At 31.0% G+C, this 24,236-nt stretch overlaps 2 protein-coding genes across 4 annotated transcripts in view; both read right to left on the bottom strand.

Annotated features, from left to right (window-relative positions):
* The window catches only part of LOC125076002 (protein cycle), a 99,587-nt gene extending 90,576 nt beyond the window's left edge, over positions 1 to 9,011 (bottom strand). Inside the window, exons 1-2 of one of the 2 annotated variants that reach the window (XM_047687922.1) lie at positions 8,739 to 9,010; positions 1,812 to 1,871 (exon numbers count right to left, since the gene is read on the bottom strand). In XM_047687922.1, the coding sequence (XP_047543878.1) occupies positions 1,812 to 1,834 (23 nt within the window). In that variant the 5' untranslated portion in view covers positions 1,835 to 1,871; positions 8,739 to 9,010. Of the gene's footprint in view, positions 1 to 1,811; positions 1,872 to 8,738 lie in introns of both variants that reach the window. The other variant, XM_047687921.1, reaches the window with a different exon arrangement.
* A 1,929-nt stretch (positions 9,012 to 10,940) lies between these two features.
* Positions 10,941 to 24,236, bottom strand: part of LOC125075826 (G-protein-signaling modulator 2) — a 42,603-nt gene continuing 29,307 nt past the window's right edge. Inside the window, exons 8-10 of one of the 2 annotated variants that reach the window (XM_047687613.1) lie at positions 14,800 to 15,001; positions 13,718 to 13,849; positions 10,941 to 13,488 (exon numbers count right to left, since the gene is read on the bottom strand). In XM_047687613.1, the coding sequence (XP_047543569.1) occupies positions 13,438 to 13,488; positions 13,718 to 13,849; positions 14,800 to 15,001 (385 nt within the window). In that variant the 3' untranslated portion in view covers positions 10,941 to 13,437. The remainder of the gene's footprint in view (positions 13,489 to 13,717; positions 13,850 to 14,799; positions 15,002 to 24,236) is intronic. The other variant, XM_047687614.1, reaches the window with a different exon arrangement.

The following is a 24,236-nucleotide window of genomic DNA, read 5'->3' as shown; positions in this document are numbered from 1 at the left end:
TAGAAACAATTGTCTACGTATTAAAAAGTACTAGAAAGTAAAATTAAATGTTCCAAATTTGAATATTTCAAAGTTATTTAAAAATAGCCTATTCGATTCGAGCATTTGCTGGCAGGTTGTACTTAGATATTGTGTTACAAATAAATAAACAAGGGTTTTTTGTAATTTTAATGAATTTGTGTTGATGTAAAATTGTTTAAATTGGTTTTTCGCGACAAATTTTGTACCATAACAACATGTTAAAGCTGTACACCCAACCCCACAGAACATCCGAGAGCGTAAAATTGCTATTACGGCCTATTAGAAGCGTATTCCTCAAGAACTCATAAAATACTTCGTTCAAAGCATTCCACGAAGAATTGCAGCAGTTATTTCAGCCAGAGAAGGCCACACTCGACATCTATTTTTATTTTATTGTTTGTTTTCTTTTAGTAAATTCTTATATAAAGTCTGTAGATATTTGCAGTTAGTTTATTGTGCAAATTTAGATTTTAAACAGCCAAACTTATAAATACAATTTAGGTTTATTTAATTTACGTACGAAACGTATGCGGGTATAGCGATCACAAATGGGCCCCCATTTACATTTTGTAATGATTGATATAAATTTATCTTTACCGCTATACGTATTTTTAATCTTGTCAAACACATTTTTGGCTTTAATACTGATGAATGAAAAATATTTTTTATATTAAACTAGCTGTGCCCGCGACTTCGTGCGCGTTTGAATTTAATAAAAAGTTTATTATTATTATTATTAGCAGCCCGTAAATGTCCCACTGCTGGGATAAAGGCCTCCTCTCCTTTTGAGGAGAAGGTTTGGAGCATATTCCACCACGCTGCTCCAATGCGGGTTGGCGGAATACACATGTGGCAGAATTTCGTTGAAATTAGACACATGCAGGTTTCCTCACGATGTTTTCCTTCACCGCCGAGCACGAGATGAATTATAAACACAAATTAAGCACATGAAATTTCAGTGGTGCCTGCCTGGGTTTGAACCCGAAATCATCGGTTAAGATGCACGCGTTCTAACCACTGAGCCATCTCGGCTCTTAAAAAAGTGTGACTTTATTATTATTTTACATATAATTCTAAAATAAAAGTAGCGTAAGTTACTCCTTATTACATCAGCTATCTGCCAGTGAAAGTCCCGTCAAAACCAGTCCAGCCGTTCCAGAGATTAGCCGGAACAAACAGACAGACAGACAAAAATTGTAAAAAATGTTATTTAGGTATATGTACCGTGTATACATATGCATTTAGTAAAACGCGGTTATTTTAATATTACAAACAGAAACTCCAATTTTATTATATATATATAGATTACAAAAGTTGAAGGTCCAAATATTCAAGACGTCTTACATTGCTTAAAACTATTTATAATTCAGTTTTAACATTAATTTCTTAGTGCGACACTCTATTTTTATGTGTAAATAATCTAAGGAAAAATTGTATTAAGCGAAAACTAATCATGGCTTTCTCTTAGAGGCACCATTACTTCAAATACCGTCAAGCTATGCAAAGATTTGGTTGTCGGTAAATCATCACCGTATCTGAGGTCACACCTGTTTCACTAAATAAGCGCCGAATGTGTCTGCTGTAATATAAAGATATTTTAATTACCGAGAGTATCTACTCCGAACTTCTGAATTAGGCAACGCGTTAATAAAGCTGGAGATAATTTTTTCCGGTGTTCAGTATGATAATGAAGTGTGATACCAGTGTTAGAATTTGTATGAACCCAAGTGTTATATAGATGTTCATTGATTATTTCGCCTCCGAATAAATATTATTGTTAAGATAAATACCTGGTATCTCCGAATCGCGTCATGATTCAGGGCCGCAGCCTCGGCCGCTGGTGGCTCTACCTGCAAGCATACCATATCTCAAACCGAGCTAAGTCGCTTCCATGAAGATTCCACATCGCTTCTATATTATAAATAAAAATACATAAAAAAAAATATATTACAATAACATATTTTCACGTTTACAATTTTAATTACACATGCATCTATTGTGTAATTGATATCTCGACGACTTTAAGTGACATGTTTGTAAATTAGTATACACGTCATGCTATGACCATGGAATGGATTTTGGTGATGTTTCCCAAGGATATACTGTACCATGGGTTGAATACCCCAAATATATCATATCAACGAGTTATGACAATGAACTTAATATTGTATCAACCACAACAACTAAACTCTTTATTAACAACACGCTATTTCAAATGAAGGTCGAAGTTTAGATTATAATAGACGGCATTACTAAATTTAATGGTGATGTTTTATGTATGATCTGGAATTGGGCATATCTGTTACCAGCGAGTATTTTGATATATTTAATATAGCTAATATGTAAATAATTCAATTAAATGCAAAGAAAAGTGTCTACGCAAAAGCTACTCTATAGTTCTCAAAATAATTTATTCCAACGATATTTGCGTTTAAAATAATCTGATATCATTTGTCAATTTAAGATATAGCGACGGCGCTCATTATCGAGATAAGACAGCTTTGCAGGAGATATTAAACAGAACTTGACCCTTTTTTCTATTTCTCATTCAGGGCCGGGTCAGCAATCCGATATTACCTACTGGGCAGAGATCAAAATAGCCCCAACTCTGTTGCAGTACACGTTAGCCATTATAGACCTTATGTGATTGTACACACACGGATGCACTCTATGTTACCTCTCTCTCACAATCCGTCGGTACGAAAATTTGACACGATTGGAATTAATGCCTGCAGGCGCTAACGGCTTTACGTGCTTTCTGTATAACGGAAATGTTTTCAGTGATTACTTGGCAGAAAGGCCTAATGCATTTTTACTAGTAACAGGACATTATTTTTTAAATTCAAATATATACATAATCAATTTTATTGCTGCAAGAGAATTGAATGGCAAATTGTTTAAGAATGTGTCGTACTATTATTTCTGTCCGGTATGTTGTTTATTAACCAGGAAACGACAGTATTAATATATTTCATAGTAGACAAATATTGCACCTTGGATTTACATTTAGGTTATTTGAAATCGTATTTAGTTTTTCAACGATCTAGCAATAGTAGCCGATCGAAGCCAGTCTTTTTTAACAAGACTAAAAAGAATGTATATTTATTATGAATACCAAACGATGATTCAAAGACATAAGATAGTTTATTAAATTAACAATTATTAATTACTCAGTTTATTCTTGTTTTGATTTGATAAATTGTCTAAGAATGTATAAATAATATTTTATTTATTTATAAATATTGTAATCAAAGAAAAAAATCATAAATTTTCGATTACAAAATGAATGTATAATACAAAGCATTCATTCAATTATATGGAGTTAGCGTACTGTTTGCAACTTAACATTCATCTAAATAATATGTAATAAATGTAACTAAAAATATAAATAAAATAATTTCACAGGTCATGACTTCCTTAGGTCATGTGATAATACTTAGATCTAGGACTAGCATAGGAGAATAAACGACTTCTTTTAGCCTTAGATCGTAGCTAGTTATTGCTAGTATTATCAATACATTAAAGAATTAATTAAATACTCTTTATAAAGGGACCAATTAATTATTACAATACGAATTATATACAATAATAGAAAAGTAAAATAATAATATATTTATTATATAACTTTTACATACAAGTGTATCGAGGCACATTTATAATAAAACGCCTATACCGTCATTAAATTGACAGAGCAAATGTGACAGATGCAATTGTAAGTGTTCATAATTACAAGAGACATGTTTTAGGGAATCCGTCTTTAAGTCATAATAACATAAAATTTATCGTCATCTAATTGTCACTTAAACACATAATTAAATTATTGATTTTATCAACGTTCAAGGAATTTACGAAATTTAAATTCCATTCACAAAATGTTTTTTTTTCTAAAACTTTGATTGAATAATTTGAAATATATCTTATAATTAAAATAGGTTATATAAAAGTTATTTGAATCTAATTTGCATAATTAATTCGAGATACATTATGATTCGTCATCGAAACAGACATTTCGAGATCAAATAAAATTGAGTGTCTTTTTTTTCTTAATATTTGAATCGTTATTCATGAATAAATCATTGTATTTGAATGTTATGACACAAAAGAACGTAATATATCGAATTTATAAGGTAATGCGATCACCGTACTGTTTTTCATACATCGAATATTGTCAGAATATTGTAGAAGCTTCGAAAAACTTCGAAACAGGTTCTAGCACAAAAATGTGTTCCAACCCACAACGAGCACTAGTTTTTTTTTTTATATCACGGGTAAACTTAGGGTGGTCACGGCCAATACATTAAAAAATATTAACCATTCCTTACATCGTCAAATTCTTCTCATTAGGACATTTTCAGAAATTTCATAAATAGTGGTAAACTTTGCTTTGAGAGAAACCAGAGTTGTTCTGTATGCGATCGAAAAGAATGATAAATACTAGTCTTTATAAAATGCAGTGAATGCAATTAAAAGTACAATGAATAAAGTTGATGATGGCTTAATGAGGATCAGCTAGCGATTTGAATATAGCGACTGCGTTCCCGATCTCTTAAGCCATGGATGTTACCGTATCTACAGCAATAATCCGCTTGGTGAAGAGCAACATTATTTTATAAGGAACAAGTTCAATTTAAGGTAAGGCAGATTTGACGTTTATCACATTGTTTTCAATGCCATAGTTACAAGTAGATATGAATATAACATTCATAAAAAAGATTTCATACGTTTTCGTTTGACAAACATTTTGAAATATTTTAAGATCAAGCTTTTAACTACAAAATTTGGTGCTAATCTTGAATTTAGAATTTTGAATGTTGATTGAATTTTGAATGTCCTTCACCTGGAGCGGATCCTCGTGTAGAATCGGGTCATGCTTATCATAATCATGCACTACCATTTGAACTAAATCATACGTTGATTTAATAATAAACGTGAAGTCGTTCTAATTAGCTCGCAAAAAAATTGCAAATAAAACTTTGTAAAAAAGAACTACATTAATTTTTAAGTGAATAATAAATGATGATAAATAATAAATGACGTGCAGTACTCGTTTTAGATGATAGATAAATTGAATGACTGAGTTTGCGGCAACACGCGGTTTGTCGCTGATGCGGTTACAGCGTCATGAACACGAAGACTTAGACAGCATTATAAATCCGCTATTGAATATTATGTGTTTGTATATTTTTTAGTGTATTTTTGTATAAGTATGTATTAACCTAAAACGCTTATATTCCTAAATGTATCGAAAAACAAAACCAAAGCTATCTATGGGATAATACCGAAAAGCGCTCCGTGCGTTCGTTAGCGGGCGATTATGTTCGTTAGGATGCTTCTCTTGATTAAAACGAACTTACCAATGAGTTGAATCTGAAGGTCGATTCATATTTATTTTGTTTATAAGTAAAATCGCATGCCTTATTTTTTTTAATACGTTGAATAAGATATTCAACGCTTAGTACGAACAGTAAAGTGTAGCGGTATTTATTATTAAATAAAATAATGTTGTTCCTGCTGACTTTATTATTATGACTAGCTGAAGCCGCAACTTTGTCCGCTCGAAATTCGATTTTTTACAGATATCAACAGTTCCAGTTTTATCTTACAAACTTCGAAAATTATTAAGCCCTTTTGTTTTTCATTAGTTTTTAATACTATTCATAAAAAAGTAATTTTCAAAATCTGCTTGTCACGATATTTTTTAACTTTATTCAAAAGCCTACAATCTATAGAAATAAGTCGTCGTCTTCCAAGCCTAGTCTTAGAAATTAAATAAACCGGACATGGTTGAAAAATTTCCATTTGAATTAATTCTGTAAAATTTTAATTATAAAGCAAATACAGTCAAAGAGTGTAATGAGTGGCGAGAAAAAAAAAATGTGATTATTTATGAAAGAACAATAGCAACTCAAATATAGCAATAAGTTTTCAACAAAACAAATACAACTAGTAGAGTGGTATAATCGAACCAGTTTTGTAGACGCAAAGCACTTTATAACTTTACCAATATGTGGGGGACCGAAAAAAGTCATATTTGTAATAAAATAGATAAAAACACATATTTGACTTATAACGCTTCAACTTATCTGATAGCGGGGAAGTACGCTACCTTCACCGACTCGCTTAGCTTCGAATCACCCGAGAGGGCCCAGTAAGAACAGATGAATCCCAGTAATGGCACATTTAACGGTTATTAATACATATAATATTTTACTAATTACTTTACTTTTATACTGATATATACATAAGCATAGTGATAGCTTTAAATTTAACTGAATCCTATAAAATGACTATACAAAAGTAGGTACTAGCAGGAACCTAATTGAAAAGTTTATTTTGATTTGGTTTGATAAAATACGACATACGAAACAAAAAGTTGTATTTTGTCGGTTCTGGAAATATTCATATTTATACGGATTTTTTTGGAAACCTCTATTATTTTTGGACCTTGCTTGGCATCATTGAAAGGTTATAATATCGAACGATGGAGTTTCAAAAGTTATCCACCAGGGGCAGCACATTCCTTGATATGAATTTTAACTTATTTTGTTATAATATTTAAAATATGTATGTAAGTAAATGTAATAAATAAACTAAAAAAGCAGAGTTCAAACCAGTAAATTTTATATAAATAAAAAAACAAATCCTGCTTTGGAAACTTTATAGCACATGTTTTTATTAAGTTATTATTAAATTTAAAATCTTAACAAAAAAGACTTCTCATATTTAATACAACAACAATTATAATTGGAATATATTAAATGTTTATTTGTACATAAATAAGAATTTAATTATTAACTTAATACAATCATTAAACATCCTTTTTTCCGAAGGATTTGTGCTAGAAATTTTGACCTTGATATATCCTATTAACAGATATTGGAATAAAAAGTTCATAATAAATCAAAAATTTGTAAATACAATCCTAAAAAGTTTTAGACGTGATATCATTGGTTGATCTTGATTAGTCTATGATATTGACTATGTATTTGCGAAAAAACGGCGTTTTGACTGTCAACGAAACTATTAATGGAATTTTGGAAGTAAAATTAATGTAGTTCGGTTTAATAGTGTTGTATTATAAATAAAGATCTATTAATCACAAACACCTAGTAGTAAACAATATAGGTGAGTTATAAGCAAATTGCATGAAGTAAATCTAAGGTTTGTTTATCTTTTTTTCTACTACCACTGGAATAGGGTATAGGTAGGAATATCTCAGTCTTATGTTCAAATCTTATTAAGTGGTATGAGAAAACAGATCATTTATCAAATTGTTATTTTTTGGTACTGTTAAGTAAAAGCAGTAACAATGAAAACTAAAAAGAGTGACCTATCCTCGACTGCTAAAATATTGCTCTTCTAAAATATTGATTCCAAGGAATGAAAATCGATCTGAAGTTTGCGTCGTCTAACTGGCAACATCTGCTATCTCAATGGTGGCAACTTCTTTATACAGTTCTTTTCTTAGAATTACAGCCTGCATATATCCATTGTTTTATTTGTGAACACGACATTTAGGATAGGCAAACCATTATCAAATCTAAAAAAAGTTTTAACAGATTTTATGGTCTTAATTGTAAATGGTCATAACATACTGTTAATTGTTGCGCATTAAAAAAAAAAAAAACAAAATAACACTTTGCATGATAAAAAAATATATAGTGTTATTTTTATCAATACTAAAAACACTAATTACAAAAAATCACCTAAATGTATATAAAAATATCCTTATATCAATTCTATTATACTCAAATACAAAAAAATTAACTAGGAAATATTTTTATTGTTAGTTACAGTATATTATTTTTGCCAATCATTCAATTAATTTTAAGGAAAATAATATTTAATCATAAAATTTCTTAATCAGTTTTGAAGCATAAATGATATTAATTATCCTCTAAGAAACTCCAAGGTTAAGTTACTATAAATATCTCACTCACAGATTTAGGGTTGTTGATGTAAAAATTTATATAAGAATAGTTTTTGGTTTTTGTTTTAGTTAATAATTAGTATCAAGTATAACATTTATTTTTTTTTATAAGAAAAGGAAAATTGTTTAATATTTTTGTAATTTTTTTCTTTTTGTGACAAAAATGATGTCTCTTTCACAGAAATGATTTTGAATTATCATGATGACAGTGTTGAAATACACACCAAATTATTTGAAATTTATGAAAAAAAATTGTATATGTCAAGAAAAACTAAAAATAAATAAGCTTATATAAAAAAGAAACTAAATACTAGTAGTATTTATGTTTTATAACTATTAAGAAAGTAAGGAATGAAAAATAATGTGATATTTCATTATATTCATTATATTAAAGCATACTTCAGATTATGAATATTTGAATCATAGCGAGTGACATTGTCAATGTGATTTGAAAATAAAAAAATATGATATAGTTAACACCTTTTGATACAGACTCACCCTTCACCTTGTAACTTGATAATACAACATATGACATCAATCTAATACAAAGTTCTCTCAGTTAAAAACTAATTAAATAATTCATGTGCAAGCAAACTCCATCAATTGACTTGCTTATGTTCCTTGTTGAATAGGTATAAATTTCATTCAACAATATTTCATGAACTAATAAGTATATAAACCAGGAGTTTATGAAGAAGTTGGCTAATATTGGATGAGAAATTAACTTTGAATTGTTTTTTATTTACATATTGTTATAAAGAACTTTATTAAAAGAAAATATACTCACTGGCCACACTTTGAAGTGCTAGGCTGCTGTAAATCGTCCATCCCGCGTAGAAAAGCATGGAAACTTCAAGAACTCGAAATTTACAATCCTTTCTAAGCCAGCCAACTTTACTCAAAAACTATTTATTCTTCTCTCATAACAATCAACACTGAAACTGTACGTGATATGTAGGCACAATCAATAACAGTAATGATATAACTTAACTTTAAAAATAACTTATAAAGTTTTTATATGCTGAAAAAACACTTCGCAATTTTTAAGTTCACAACATAATAAGTATTAACTACACAGATTAACTGATAATAATATGTCAACTGTCATTGTGAAGTCTGACGAGCACAACTGTTGCCATACAAGATTTGTTTATTTTGCTGTTGTTCCGAAAAATGTTGTATTATAATATTCAAATTCGTAATAATAATTGCTTCAACTTTCTTCTAGGCTATTAAGTGGTATTTTTACTAAAATAATCATGACAACTGACTCTTAATGTGTTTTAACTGATAGTTGAATCTTTATGTTTCACTATTTATTTTTTACATGTAAAAAAATATATATGTATATATAGTCAAACATAATACATACTCGATATGACGCTACCACAAATAGGGTCTATTTGTAATAGCGTCATATGGAGGCGACTGGTGACGTGTTTCTATGGCTAAGGTATGCGTTGAATTATATTTTATGCAAATTTATAGTTAAAAACCTTCTCAAAAACACGCGGTTTTTGCGGGATGCGGTTTCAAATAAAACAGGGATTTTTATATATATTTAATATAACATTATTACACAGTACATTCCAAGTTTGAAAAACTATTAGCAACTTAAATAGCAACACTGTTAATGAAGTTATTATAAGTAGTCTTCTTGTTTTTAATACTCTTCATTACGTAAAGATTGGTCATTGGTGGAAATAATCCGGATTCTAATATTTTGTCTGGTATATATTGATTGAATTAATTGACTAGTTCAGTGATAGCTATAATAGCGGCATTTTATTGCATTCCATATTTATTTATGCAATACAAATAAGTATTTTTTTGTATATGTTTTGAAAAGGCAAATATTCTATCCAGGTATTTTAAATATTCAGATAATCTGGTCCAGCCTGCTGTCTTTATTATATTGCAAACTCCTGCTAATGCTGCTTCCGAGATGGAGGCATGACGAGTACTGCTTGATATACCTATTTATTGTTTGAGAATATACCGTTTTATGAGATTTTTGGCAGCTCTATAACAGTCTATCTATATTTTCAGACCGCAACTCTATCTTACAAAGTCTTTACAGGGCATATGCTTGGGTTGTTCATAAAATAAGGTAAAAATAGTACAGGCTGTTGAAGATCCTTAATTGAAGTTTTTAATTCGCATTAAATTATTAACATTGCACAAAAAAAACTAACATAATTATTGATATATATATAATTATATAGTATTATTAGGTACGTTTATTTCTATATATCAGTTCAATCAGTTGATTGTGTAAAACACGAAACGCTTTTATATAAGCTCACATATTACGCCGTTAAAGGCTAAGATCTCGATCTCATTGCTTCATTTTCATTAGTTAAAGTCTTCTTTGTGTGCTAAAAATGGACATTCAACACAGATCAATTTTAGGTCTTTTTCCATTTGTAGTAGTTTGTTAAAGGTATTTTTGATATTGTGTTGTTTGTTGACGATTCTTCACTGATACACGATTGGTTCACAATAAATGATTTATTTTGAATGCTTACTTTTTCAATTTCTACAATACCTATATGGTTAGAAATAATAATAATAATAATGTATCCCTCCACGTCCAAAAACATTTTAGTCTTGTCTGATATGCTCCTATTAATGATTCAAAAAAACGAAATATCTAAGACTTGCCATAACCATGTGCTCACCACTTCATTAATAGAGTATTGATTTAAAACGGTGTGCGGCCTCTGAGCCACTAACTACGGCATCTGAGGTGATATATCTCTTGTGACTGTTACTATACCGCCTCTCACCATTCGAACCGGTACTCAGTATTACAACGCTGGACTAACTGATGACTTGGTGGGTGGTACTTTTGGATTTCGACCAGGGCATAGTCGGATTTTTTATAGGTGATGAAAATGTGTTATATATTTATATACTTTGATATAAATTAAGGTGATGGCAAGAAGAAAAATAATTTACAGAAACAAAAATAAATAAAAACGACATAGACATTTTTAATTTTTTTTTAATCCACAATTTGGCATTACTATTGACACTACGGTGTTTATTAATTGTCAGATCATAGACAATACGATGTGAAAAGAGGCCATAAAGCTCGCAAATTATATAAGAATAACCAGTTGTATCTGCCTAACTAATATAATCTATTTAACAATTTTGATTTTTTTTTTCATCTTAACATGATCGACGTGTGAGGTACAAGGTACAGACACTTGATATAAGTAAAATAAATTATATAATAAGTAGTTAATAAATTCATTAAACAATTCGCATTGCAGGTTAGTAATTAAAAGTAAGATAATTACAAATATTTGTAATTGTCAAAGGCGCGGTGACGCAGAACACCGACTTACACACGGCGCGTCGGCGATTCACTGCGCAAGCGCAGCCCATATATTTCCGTCGTTTTATCAATAAGCTAATATTAAAAATAGCATATTAATAACACCTGGCATTCTAAGTTAAAGTGATTAAATGTATTTTTTTTAACATAATTGTATTATTTTTGTTATCAATCAGAGCCGATGCACTACTCGCATGATTTCGTCAAGACCTTAATTTTTGTTAACATCTCAATTAATATTACCTATAAAAGTTTTTTTTTTTTCAATGAATCACGTTCATACGTTGTAAAATGAATAAAATTATAATCAAACCATTACAAAGTAGCAAATGTATGACGTATCGAGTTATGCATAATATATAAAAATCCAGACTACATTATACTTATAATAATTATTTATGGAAAAAGTAGTTCTACTCGTATGAATTATTTAAAGGACGGCTAAATCATCTTAGATGATTATATTGTTTTTTATTTTTCATTACAGCAGAGAACGTTTAAACCTACATATAACAACTTTTTTCCAAAACGTTTCCCAAGAAGTTCGAATTTCAATAGTATTTTGAATTTTAATCTGTTTCGAATATGTTCTATTATTTTTGTCATATAATATGCGTATCTTATTCGATAAATATGAATTTAGAAAATTGCTTATAATTCATACGAGCTTAATATTAAATGTATCGACGGAATTGCAAATTGAAGGTGATAATTTTGTATTTCTATTTTTATAATATATGCACTAATAGTATGTAGTATTCATAAAAAATAACTTCTATTTAAAGTCTATTTTAAACCGATAGCCCGATATAAGTAGGCCTTACTAATAACTTAACACTAAAAAGTAAAGCACAATTGAATACATAGAAATAAACTAAAATTATAATTCAATTAAATATTTTTAAAATAAAATTCAAATTAATCATATAAATTGATCAATTACAATGAAAATTAACTCACAATTTTGACTTGAAAATTAATTAACCCTAAAAATAAAAGGGAAACTTCGGTTTTACTAAGTTAATCTTTTTAAGGTGTTTTCAATTTAGCTGGTTTTAATTTCATTTATTCTTTGGTCAATTGTTTTTTTAAATGTCATAATCGAAGTTAAATTACTTCACCAATGTCGCGTGTTTTTTATATTTCATAATATTCATACTTTTGCATAAACATAACAGATTGCATTAATGGTGTAAACACAGTGTTGCCAACTTTAAAAAATAAAATAAAATAAATAAATGATTTTAGATTAAATAAAGTTAGTATAAAATAAATTAAATAATAAAAAAATATAGAGGAATTAATATAAATAATTATTTTGGAATGTTTAAGATGTATAATTAAAGAATAATTTAGAAGAATCTCAATTATTTTTTATGGCAAGTCGACAGTTGGCAACAATGTTGTGTAGAAGACAAATTATACAGTACTCAATGCAATTTACAGTGACAAGTAAGGAATTATTTTGAATCAACAGATTACACAAAAAAATAAAACGATTGAAACTTGGCACACGCGTCAGAAGTGAAACACTACTGTGCATCGTCTCCCTCAAACGTGACATAATATATTACGTTCTACTCGAATTAGGCCTTTAATTTTATTTCAACGTGTCCAAAGAAGTTTCACTTCAAACAAATTAACGCCATATAAGTATGTCACAAGTAATGACATGACACCTTTACCGACAACCTTTAAAGTAGTAATATTATTTTTAGGTGAATATTCAATAATATAGTACTGAATATAGTTAAATCTTAATTTAAAACATGCAGAATACATTTGAAACCGTATCAATAATGACATATGTCACGTGTACCGTATGAAACAACCTTTATCCCTAAATATGTATATCATACTTATAAATTTGGAAAAATTGACTGACACATTTTTTTTAATATATTGATATACATATCTTTTGATTTTAAATGGCAACACATTCATACAACTGTCAGATATGTAGTATGACCTGCTCAAAAAACTATTCAAGTTACCATATAAACATTATAGGTTTTTAAACAATGTAAATCATAGTTGATATTCGACGTCGAACTGTTATTGTAACTCATAACGTATATAAGCAGTGCAGAAGAGCATTAGAGCAGAAGTAACCTATCGTGGGCGCCGATACAGCAACCGCTTACTTCTTTGAGTTGGAGGCTTTGTTAGATACGGACTCCTTCAAAGGTATCTGAAAAATAAAATATTTTATTTACTTCACAATGCAGACTTATAATTGATAAATAATGATTATTATTGAAATCTGTCTGGTTCGTTTGGATTTTTTTTTATTTATCGTATAATAATATTAAATATCAATTTGAAAATATGGACTAATGAAACAGACCATAATGCTTATTTGTATTAAAATAATATATTGAAAACAATTTTTTGGGTCCGTGTAATGAAATTATACATACACTGGCGCGCTGGTCCTCCATACGGCCTGCTTGGGCGCGCATTATGAACGCGAGAAAGTCATCGTCCAGTTGGGGACGTTCCTTGGGCTTCGCAGCCGGTAGCTCGGAGCGTTGATCGTCCAAGCGGGAGCCCTGCAGAGACGTTATTAACGCTATCATAAATAATATCACTAAAGTTAATATTATTAACAACCTGTAACTTTACAACATTTAACAAGTCGTTGTATTTTGTAAATGCAGTATATTTGCTTAATTTAAAAAGTATTAAACCTGTTGGTATAAAATTATACTTTTATAGACCAAAGAACTCAAACCCCATTTGCAAAAGAGCTACAGAACGTGTCTCCTAAAATGTTCGTATTTCATGTAATTACTTGCATCAAATGTTCACTAATAAATATTGTATCGACATAAGTATTATCTATTAATGTCACATACATATCGGATTCTATTGAAAACAAACGCAAACTACGCTGCGATATTGATAATTTCAATGTGCGTATCTTTATTATTACATATGTACGTCTCTTGATTTATTGGAAAGGGTTTGATGTGAAAACTCAATTTACGCGCTTTGGGGGTGAGACTGACATGAGGTGGCGGTAAACGGCGTGACACCGCCGCTCTACTCGTCTGCATTGTGTGTGCTTAGCGCGTTTAAAATATACAACGTTGCTAAATATTTATTTTATTAACGAGTCTTTTTATGTATTGGTTTTCTTTCAATGATCATCAATTAAAATGTTTCACATCCGCCGGCCTCGACGGTCACATTATAAATAAATTATACATTTGACATGACACGGCTTGCTTATTATTATAACTAGACTAGTATACATTTAAATGTATTTTTTTCCGTGACTACGTCATTTTTTCCTCCAAAAACTGCGCGCCAGAAATGTATTTATTTAAAGTGAAAACCGTTGTTGCAGTCGTCAATGGAAGAAGCTTGAAGTAACGGTGAGTGCAGCAGTACAAGGTAAACAGCGAATAATTCATCTCACGACTTACCTGAGGCGGACGATGAATCTTCTATGGCCTGGATTATTGCATTATATAATTAAAGGAATTAAAGTCTTTACCTGCACCCTAGCAATTATTTCCATAAAATCTTCTTCGGGCCGGGTGCTGGTAGTCTGTAGGGGGCGAAGGCCGGGTAGAGAAGTGGCCTTGCTCACCTTGGAAGTCTTCTGAACTGGGCGCAACTCTGCACGCTGGGAATCCATTCTTTCAGATTGAAGTTCAGAAATCATATTCAGCATCTCGAGCATGCCATCTGGGGGACTGTAACAAAAATATTAATGGATTTACATTGAAACATCAATGACGATGGTCCAAAAGATGATCTTACGGGTTGTCTAAGAGTTCAATTTTAGATACATATTTGTCTATCAAATCTAATCTATCGTAGGCATGCTATGAAATATATTCAATACAACAAACTGAAACTGTTTTCAAACAAGTTCGCAAAGTTGGATTACATATCAATACCAAATAATAATTATATATACATCTACTCACTCACAAAGCCGCTTTCGTTAACTAGTCTACCGTCGAATACCAATATCAACTAAATCACCTGTAGGCATGGACCCAAATATATATTTATAATTTTGTTGTGAAATATCTACGCTGTCGCTCCTGGGGTAAGACGATCTCGTATGTCGTAGCGGCAAACGGCGTGATGCATTTGTATCCTGTATCCGTTCACGCTCCCTCACGCTCGCCATCTTGTGTGCGTGCAAGGCGCGTATACTGTACACTTAGTTGCTATGTATTATTACAACAATTTTATTCCATATTTATTCATTAGTTTAGTTGATAGAAAATTATTTTATATACAATCAATTTCGATGTCTCACACATGCCAAAACTCACGTGACGACTACATTTTTTTATACGTATCAATTCTTAGAAATTCTAAGGTAAGGCATAAAAATATAAGTTAAACATAAACTGTTTTATAATCATATCTATATGGCCATTTACGAACGGTAATATTTTTTAACTCATTTAAACATACCAGATTATATCGTACACGAACTAAATGTTTTCAAAACTTCATCAATCGGTTGAGTGTAAGAAGTTGAAAATTATGTTACTTGACGTTGAGCTACAAATACTAATCAATGAAGACAGGCGTAAACACGGCTATCACGTGTTGATCTCCTCAGCCAATTGACGAATTAACTTCTATATATAAAAATAAAAATTGAAGTATTAACTTCTTAAGTTGTCATTGCGCCGCTTACCAAGGGATCTACAGGTATTATCCTTAATAATTACAATGTCTTACATAAGCATAAATCAAGAGCACAAAAACAGTCTAATCAAAAGACGGGTGCACAATCCTTATCATTAATTAATCGTGCAACTATAAATATATATAAGTGTGCACGTTATGGTTGTGATTAAAAATGTATAGCACCGACATAAAAGGCTAACCTAACAAACCATATAGTTCCCATTACCAGTAGCATGCAAACTATTTTATTCAAATTGACGGTAATCGTAAGCTGCTTACTCGTAATATCTAGAAAGCAGGTCCTTTAAAAGACAATAAAAGATTCAGCCGTTAACAGCGTCAAGTGCTCGGAAAATGTTAACGTTAGTCGCTTAGATTTTAGACAAACTTAATTTAGCTCACGTCATACGTAACAAAGGAAACGTATATTTTGTCTACGTTTTTTTAAAATCGCCCGATATAGGAGGTAAAAAGACTTTCTAAACGTAGATTTCCCGTCGAAAGTTGGAAATAACCAAGTGGTGAAACGTGTAAATATTTTCTCTTTTTCATATCCTTCTTTCTCTATATTTTTCGGCAGTTTAAAATAAACGTGCACAAAATAGGATCTGGTAAATGTTTTTATTTACTTTCATGAAAACAAATTGAATCTTCAGCTGCGTGTAAAATACTTTTTATTTTTTAATGTACATACATGTATGTATCCACGTCGAATATGGATCGTTTAAGTGTTTTCGAGAAAATTTAAGTGCAACTTGATTGGTATTTTTTTTTCTATGAATTTAGTAATATGTTTTTATTATTAAATTTAGTTATCATTATTTCCGATAGTTCCAGTTCCCCAAATTTCTGTTGCGTGGAAATAATTAAAAAGCATAATTAGAACGAGCTGCTATTTCCCATTATTTTACAATTATATAAGATTATAATTGTTATCGTCATCGGGCAATTTTCCGAATTACTCAAAGACGCGTGTTTTTCTTTTTCACTTATATCGATCACTCATTATATTCTATACACAGAGTAAGTCAGCCCTGTTTTACATAACTTTACAAATCATACGTATTCTGTTAATTATGCGTGTCTGTTATCTCTCATCGAATAGGTCATTGTCCACCTGGAGGTATTGTCAATGACAAGTACCTCGGACAAACTCTAGGTAGCCAATTAGTAGCCAAGCAACGGATACAATCATATACCTTGTATATCGGTTATTGTACAGACACCCCTCCCATTGATAATAATAGTACGATGTGTGCGTGAACATTAAAGCGACAACCCAAAGGGACACTCATGGTGCTTAGATATACTAATGTCCGCTCAGTTAACTCAAATAGACCATAATGGTTATTGAAATTTGAGAAATCACATGAATTTCCACGAACCGAATTGTTTTCTCAGCTCCTTAATTCCATATTTGAATTAAAAATGCTCGTCAATAGCTACCAAACGAAATAAAAATCGTTTGACAGACAGAACAAAAAGATACTGAGCCGTTTTATCATTGCCCATTTATATAGGGATAATTGTAAATATTGCTGTAAGCATACAGTGAAGTTACTGTACATATGAAACATCTATGTCATAACATCCCGAAGGGAACATCGAGAGTACAGATTGCAAACAGCCAGAAACGCACGAAGTCGTGAATTGATTTCAAAACTATTGTTAGCGATTAGCCCTAGCCTAATTATGACATCCTATGCGGTGTTACGTCATAGGACGTCATAATTAATTATATCACATTATTATATATAATGATTATAATCGAAGCTATTTATTTTACATTATTATGTACTTATAAAATCATTGTTATAATTAGTTGTTTAATAATTTGTTAAACTTTAATTAATACTATTTTATTTGGCACACTATTTAAGACTGGTACAAATACATATACATACTTCTTTTTTAAAAAGATTGATCTGTCACAAGAAATAATGAGGTGATTGCGAGGGATTGTAAAATATATTTGTTGGAGCATTATTATAAAACGTGATTCTATTTTGTCATCTTGAACTACTGAAATTACACTATTTAAGAAATTGCGCGGGCCCGGGATCACAAGTTTACAGTATCTTTTGTACCGAGTAGTAATTTTATATTTTCTAATTTATCTTACATAGTTAATAGCGGAATGTCATTTTTCCGTAACATGTACAAATATTATAAAAGTATAACTCCCCCAATGACTGACGTTAAATCATATATATACCATTTCGTTCCAATCACTATGAAGAGCGAGGTCCAAAAGTCCGCGGATTGGTAGTTTTAAATAAGTTGAATATAATTATCCCCTACGTCTACGATTACTGTAATCGGGATAATAAATAAATCATATATAATTATTGGACAACATCACATACATTACTCTGATCCCAATGTAAGTAGCTAAACCACTTGTGTTATGGAAAATCAGAAGTAACGACGGTACCACAAACATCCAGACCCAAGACAACATAGAATACTAATGAACATTTTCTACATCGACTCGGCCGGGAATCAAACCGCAATGGCGTACCCATGAAAACCGGTGTACACACTACTCGACCACAAAGTCGTCAAAATAGCTGATGCAATTTAAAAAAACATAGAGTAGTTTTCTCCAATAATCGAATAATGATTATCTGAATATATTTTTTATTTGGAATCCAATACAATCAGCTGGATGCTGAGTCAGGACTAAAGATAAACAAGCAGTGCGAACCCATAAATGAAAGAATAACCATCATTGACTGCACCCTTCGCACCGGCGCGGCGCGTTGTGTTGCTCGTTTGGTGGCTCCTTTCAGTCTCGCGTATACGGAAGCGTAGTACTCGTAGTACTCTCGGGTTACACTTATCTCTATATAATATTCCTTCAGACACAAATAACTGCTCGTTTCGGATTATGTTAAAATGTTAAATTTCTTTAGGGTTGTTTTCCGATTTTCGTATCGATGTATGATGTCTTGCTTTTCGCCGACTTTAGAACAACTCCTAATAGGTTCAGGTCGGTTTTATTCTTATTTTAATGCGATATTAATAGGATGGTCCAAGCTTAGTATCGTCCAAATAGTACGAGCGCAAAAAGGACCAAATTTGCTTTAAAATTCTAAACGAGACCTGAATAAAATGAATCATTTAGTTCCGTCAAAAAAAATAGGGACAATATTCTAACAAGACACATAAAGATAATCAAAATTCAAAATAGTTGTCTTACTATTACAAATTTATATAAAAACTACTAATCGATGCCGATTGAACTAAAGTAATATTTTTTCGAGACCGACGTCATAAGCGATTTAACTAATCGGGTCGGTTAATCTTAACGAGAAGCCCGCTATTTAATAAGTACATTAATTTTTAAGTTTTATAATTGTCATACATTTACGTACATTAACAGTCTGTAAATGTTCCACATACGTACATGTGTACATACATATCATCTTACTTCATCACCAAGCTCGAGATGAATTACAAACACTAATTAAGCACATGGAAATTCAGTGGTGCTTGCCTGGGTTTGTACACGCAATCATCGGTTAAGTTGCACGGGTTCTAACCGCTTGGCCACCTCGGCTCAAGTTTCCACGTTTCTTGTGTAAATGTTTCCACAGTTGGTTAAAAAAGCTTTCACCCTTATTGAGGAGAAATATTAATGTTTATTAGACGATACCGCTCCAATGTGGGTTTTTGAATACACATGACAGACACATTTGTCCAAGTGTAATTTGTGCTTGTCTGGGTTTGAACCTGTAGTAATTGATTAATAATCATAATTTAAACAGTGCCATCGTGGCTCATTTCGATTAAGAATACCTGAAATTAATGATTAAATTAATTTAATTAAAAATGGGAATAAAGTATTCACTTGATATTATAAACATTTATAAGGCATAGGTTCTGTGTTCAAGCCCCAGGTCGGGCCAATAAAAGTTAAGTTAAAGTAACAGCCCGGAGTCTGGAAGTTTAAGGTGGTAACATTTCCGAGCCTCGGAAAGCACATAAAGCCGGTCTCGGCGACTCGACTCTTTCCGCGACACGACCGTGTCGGATGAGCCGTGCCATCGGTTCACGAGAGTAATTGAATAAAGAGTGCACTTGAGTTTGCGCACAAACTTGCACAGTATTACGTTGAGGTCCTGCGTAGTTGATTGATCTCCGATGAGATTGCCGTGACCGTAGTCGGCCGGACGACATCATTATCGGGTATTAGTCGTTATTCATAAAATAATTATGTCGTAGTTATAAATAAAACCATATCCTTTCAGAACAAAGATCAAAGTACCTATACCGATAACCTAGTTAGACTTGAGAAGACTCACCTCTATCAAGGTTTGTCTCTAAATAAATATTTTAAAATTGAATAAAGCACCACTCCGAACTAAATATAAAAGCGACACAGATCTTCGACAGGTTATGATATTCTGACCTCCATTCGATTTTTAGTCATTCAATAAAATATGCAACAAACTAAATACATGTATATTTATCGCGCACACGAAATTGCAATCACAATAATTATTATACCCTCCTAGGCTGAGCGTATTCAAAGATGAGGATTATTATCGATGCTTTTAAGGGTTAAAAGTTTTATATACCCCGCTGCCTGTGTTCATGGTACATACGCTACTCGTCGAGGGGCAGAAAACTAGCGAGTGACTGCGTTTTGTATCTTCTATGTATTTATTTTTTTTGTTTTATTATCGAGTAAGAATGAGCTCCGGTGAATAAGCTTTTGTAATGATTACTTTATCATTATTCTGAGTTAAATAACCTGCCTTTAATGCTAACCCATATATTATTCACACAAATGGATATTTCTATGTATGAATACGTAAATTATTAATGACGTTCTTTTTGCTGTGACTTATACTTAGTGCAGGTTATCATAAGGTATTTTAAAATTAAAATTGACTCTGCATTAACTACGTGCCCTTTGTTTTTTACAAAACGGACATTTATTTTACCAAATAGTACTTTATATTGAAAATAAAGATAAGGATAGCGCTAAAACATATTTTTTTGTATAGAAACAATAAAATATTCAGAATAAGTCATAGTTTCACTCAAATTTTGCACAATAAGTCTATGGAACGTACGAACGAAAATTCAATCACTAATAGGTTAAAATGGGGATGAAAAATGTATGGAAATACGTCATTTCTAATGTATCCGTTTTCATATTAGATACATTAAAATCGGTATTAAGATTTATGATAATGAGTTAAAGATAAAGCTTTGTTGAATATTCTTCACCTTAGAGATGAAATTGATGACAATTTTTATATAAATAGTTAACATTTTTCAGTTTTTAAAATATACGGTTTTTAATTTATATTGCCTCCACTGGTGACAGGAGGGCTGGTTCGTTTTTAGCCCAGAGGATCGGAATTGCGATTCAACGGGGAAATGCTGCTAGCATTATTGCCACCATTCCTCGCGGTCAAGATTTATACAGTAACTATTTTTAATTCATATTTGTATATATTTAAGCACTCACTGTTATCAATTCTTATGTTAATAAATGCTAGCTCACGACAAAAAAAAGAGAATTAATTATTTTATTCAGCGCTTTTTTAAAATTCATCTCCAAATAGGCCTAAATTAGAGATTTGAATCAAAGTTCGCCATTCATGATGTTAGAAATATGAAATTCGTTTTTAAGTCCACTAAACCGATCTTAAAAATCCCTGAAAGAGGTAAAATTAAGGATGAAAATTTCTTTGGAAGTTCTTTATTATCAAAGTCAGTAACATGGAAATCGGTCTCTATGCTTCTGTTTTTGAGTAAAACACAGCTGTTATAGCGTTTTTGAAAATTTATTACCCAAGAGGATGCAATTAAATTTGTTACAGACAGAATAAAGTATGGTGTCAATTAATTCTTGTGTGTTTAATCACGGAGGCAAGATCTTTGGCACAGGGTGTATGGTTTTAAAAAATGACTATTTATTTAGTTGACATCAATTTGAGAATTTTGTATAAAAACTATTTTCACAATTTGATTAAATTTTTTCACCGCTATTAGTGATACGTAAGTTTCCTTTAGGTTTCGCATTTTAATATATTATTGTGGCAGTCTCCGTTGATTAATAAGCATTAATTTAAATCATTTTTTAGTACCGTAACCGAGGTAAGATGAGAGTATTTGCAATGCACATTATTTAAAATTTATAATACTGAAGAGAATTCGTTATTGGGATATCCCATGTAGAGTTCCGATTTTTAATGCAGTGCTGTGTTAAAATATAACGTTTTTTTTTATAGATTTCCAATCCTATATTAAAATAGAATAAAAGCATGCACATAATATAAGAGGTCAAATGTTTTATAACAGTGGCCGTTATATGAATTTGGTAATTTTGAAAGAAATATATTCAAATCGCCGATCCGATTATTTTATATAAATTAGGACAAAATAGAAAGTCGCTTGACAATTTTGGAACGAATAAAAATGCAATGCAAGATATCACTTTGAAATATTTATCGCTCAATTTTTTGTAAACGCAAAACTTTTTTTTATAAAATAACGTTTAATTATTCACTATTATAATATATAAACAGTAAATTATCAAGATGCTCAATGTAAAATTCGCATTGTCGATACATAGTTTTCGCTGCACTTAAATAATTCTTTAAAATAACACATAGCAACAAGTAATTAAAATTAAAACTTACCACCATTCTGCAGTTTGGCTGGAGGACTCGAAATATTTCGTGATGCAAAGGCATGATCCCATCGCATCCAAAAATCAGTTGAGAATGGGTTTTTAAATTTTTTTTAACTACGATGAACTTCCGAACTCAGTTCGGGAGATGCGAAGGGTCGGTTAGTGCATACGCGAGGACGACGTCAGCCGGAATGAGAGCCTAGGTATCCTATAATACGTTTGCTGATGCACTCAGCTCGGGCAAGTGCGAATTGTACGCTTTGTGTGCGCTTACCGGAATCGCTGGCCCGCGCAGCCTGCGTAGCAACTAATTCAGTTATATGTATATTCGTTTTGATTTACTTACAATATCGATGTTGTTTTCGATGGTATTATTAGGTTTAAATTATATTCGTCTTGATTCGTGATGATTTTCATTTATAACATTTTAATGAATTGGACTTGGAGCTACTGTAAATCGATTACTCATGGAACTCATGGTAGATTAACATTTAGATTATTGTTGGTAATTGAATCGTTATTTTGAATATAGGATTGTTTTATTAAATCTAGAGTTTCGGTTAGAAGCTGTCGCAATTATTTAAAGGATCATTAGAAGTGACTCTATGTGTTTATAAATTGAATTAAAACTTAGATACATTGTTACACATTGTATTTTTTATTTATCAGAGGATTAAATGAGAATCTCTCTCATTACATGTATAATCAAACATGGGTTTGATAAATGGTCTGCGCGTAAATATGTTTATGATATTTTTGAATTATTAACATAAAACGGAAAAATATTTCTATGTGATAGGGGACACAGTCTATGAATATTTAAAATCCATCCCGAACAAGTGACTAGCTGTAATTCGTAAATAGTTTTTCAGTGCTTTTGTATCTACCATAGTAGTACTATTGTACACATACATGGCACCACTTTTGAACTGAAGTAGCCAGTAAATAAAAGCAAAGAGCGATGATAATAAATTAAATATAAATAATAAAATAGATAAAAATAAGTTAGGGATGTATATACGGTGTTTTATAGATTGTAATATAAAGATACAGGTCAATTAAGTTATTTGTTTCATACATATTTCGATATAAATTTGTTGGAAAATCAAGGCACATTAAAAAAATGCATATATATTTTACGTGAAATAAGATCATTTCGGAAGTAAGCTACTTTGTTATAATAATTTACTACTTTAAACATATATACAATAATTTAATACTGTTATTAATTATTTTATTTTTTATTTCAGTAAGATGGTATACATTATAAGCTATGAATTGTTTTATTCAATAGTAAATATTAATACTTGAATTTGAATGCTTAACTCAGACTTCAAACATTACACACTGCGCTATTAATGTACATCTCATTACATAAAAAAACAATGTTCAATTATTGTAAGGTCTCGTTTCCATCCGATATATATATTTTGGTACGTTTGTGAAGAAAATATGAAATCTGAATTGATTAATAAATACCACAGGATTCTGTTATTCATAAAATCTGTCTGCGTGAGTTTTGTTGTCGCAATAAAATGAAGAGTGCATTTAATTCCGCATGGCCAGGTAAATATTTATTTCGTTTTTGAAAACGTGAGCGTAATAATTTTATATTGTGT

This window comes from Vanessa atalanta, chromosome Z (assembly GCF_905147765.1).
Source record: "Vanessa atalanta chromosome Z, ilVanAtal1.2, whole genome shotgun sequence".
Lineage (NCBI taxonomy): Eukaryota > Metazoa > Arthropoda > Insecta > Lepidoptera > Nymphalidae > Vanessa > Vanessa atalanta.
This window is presented reverse-complemented; position numbering and strand designations above follow the sequence as displayed.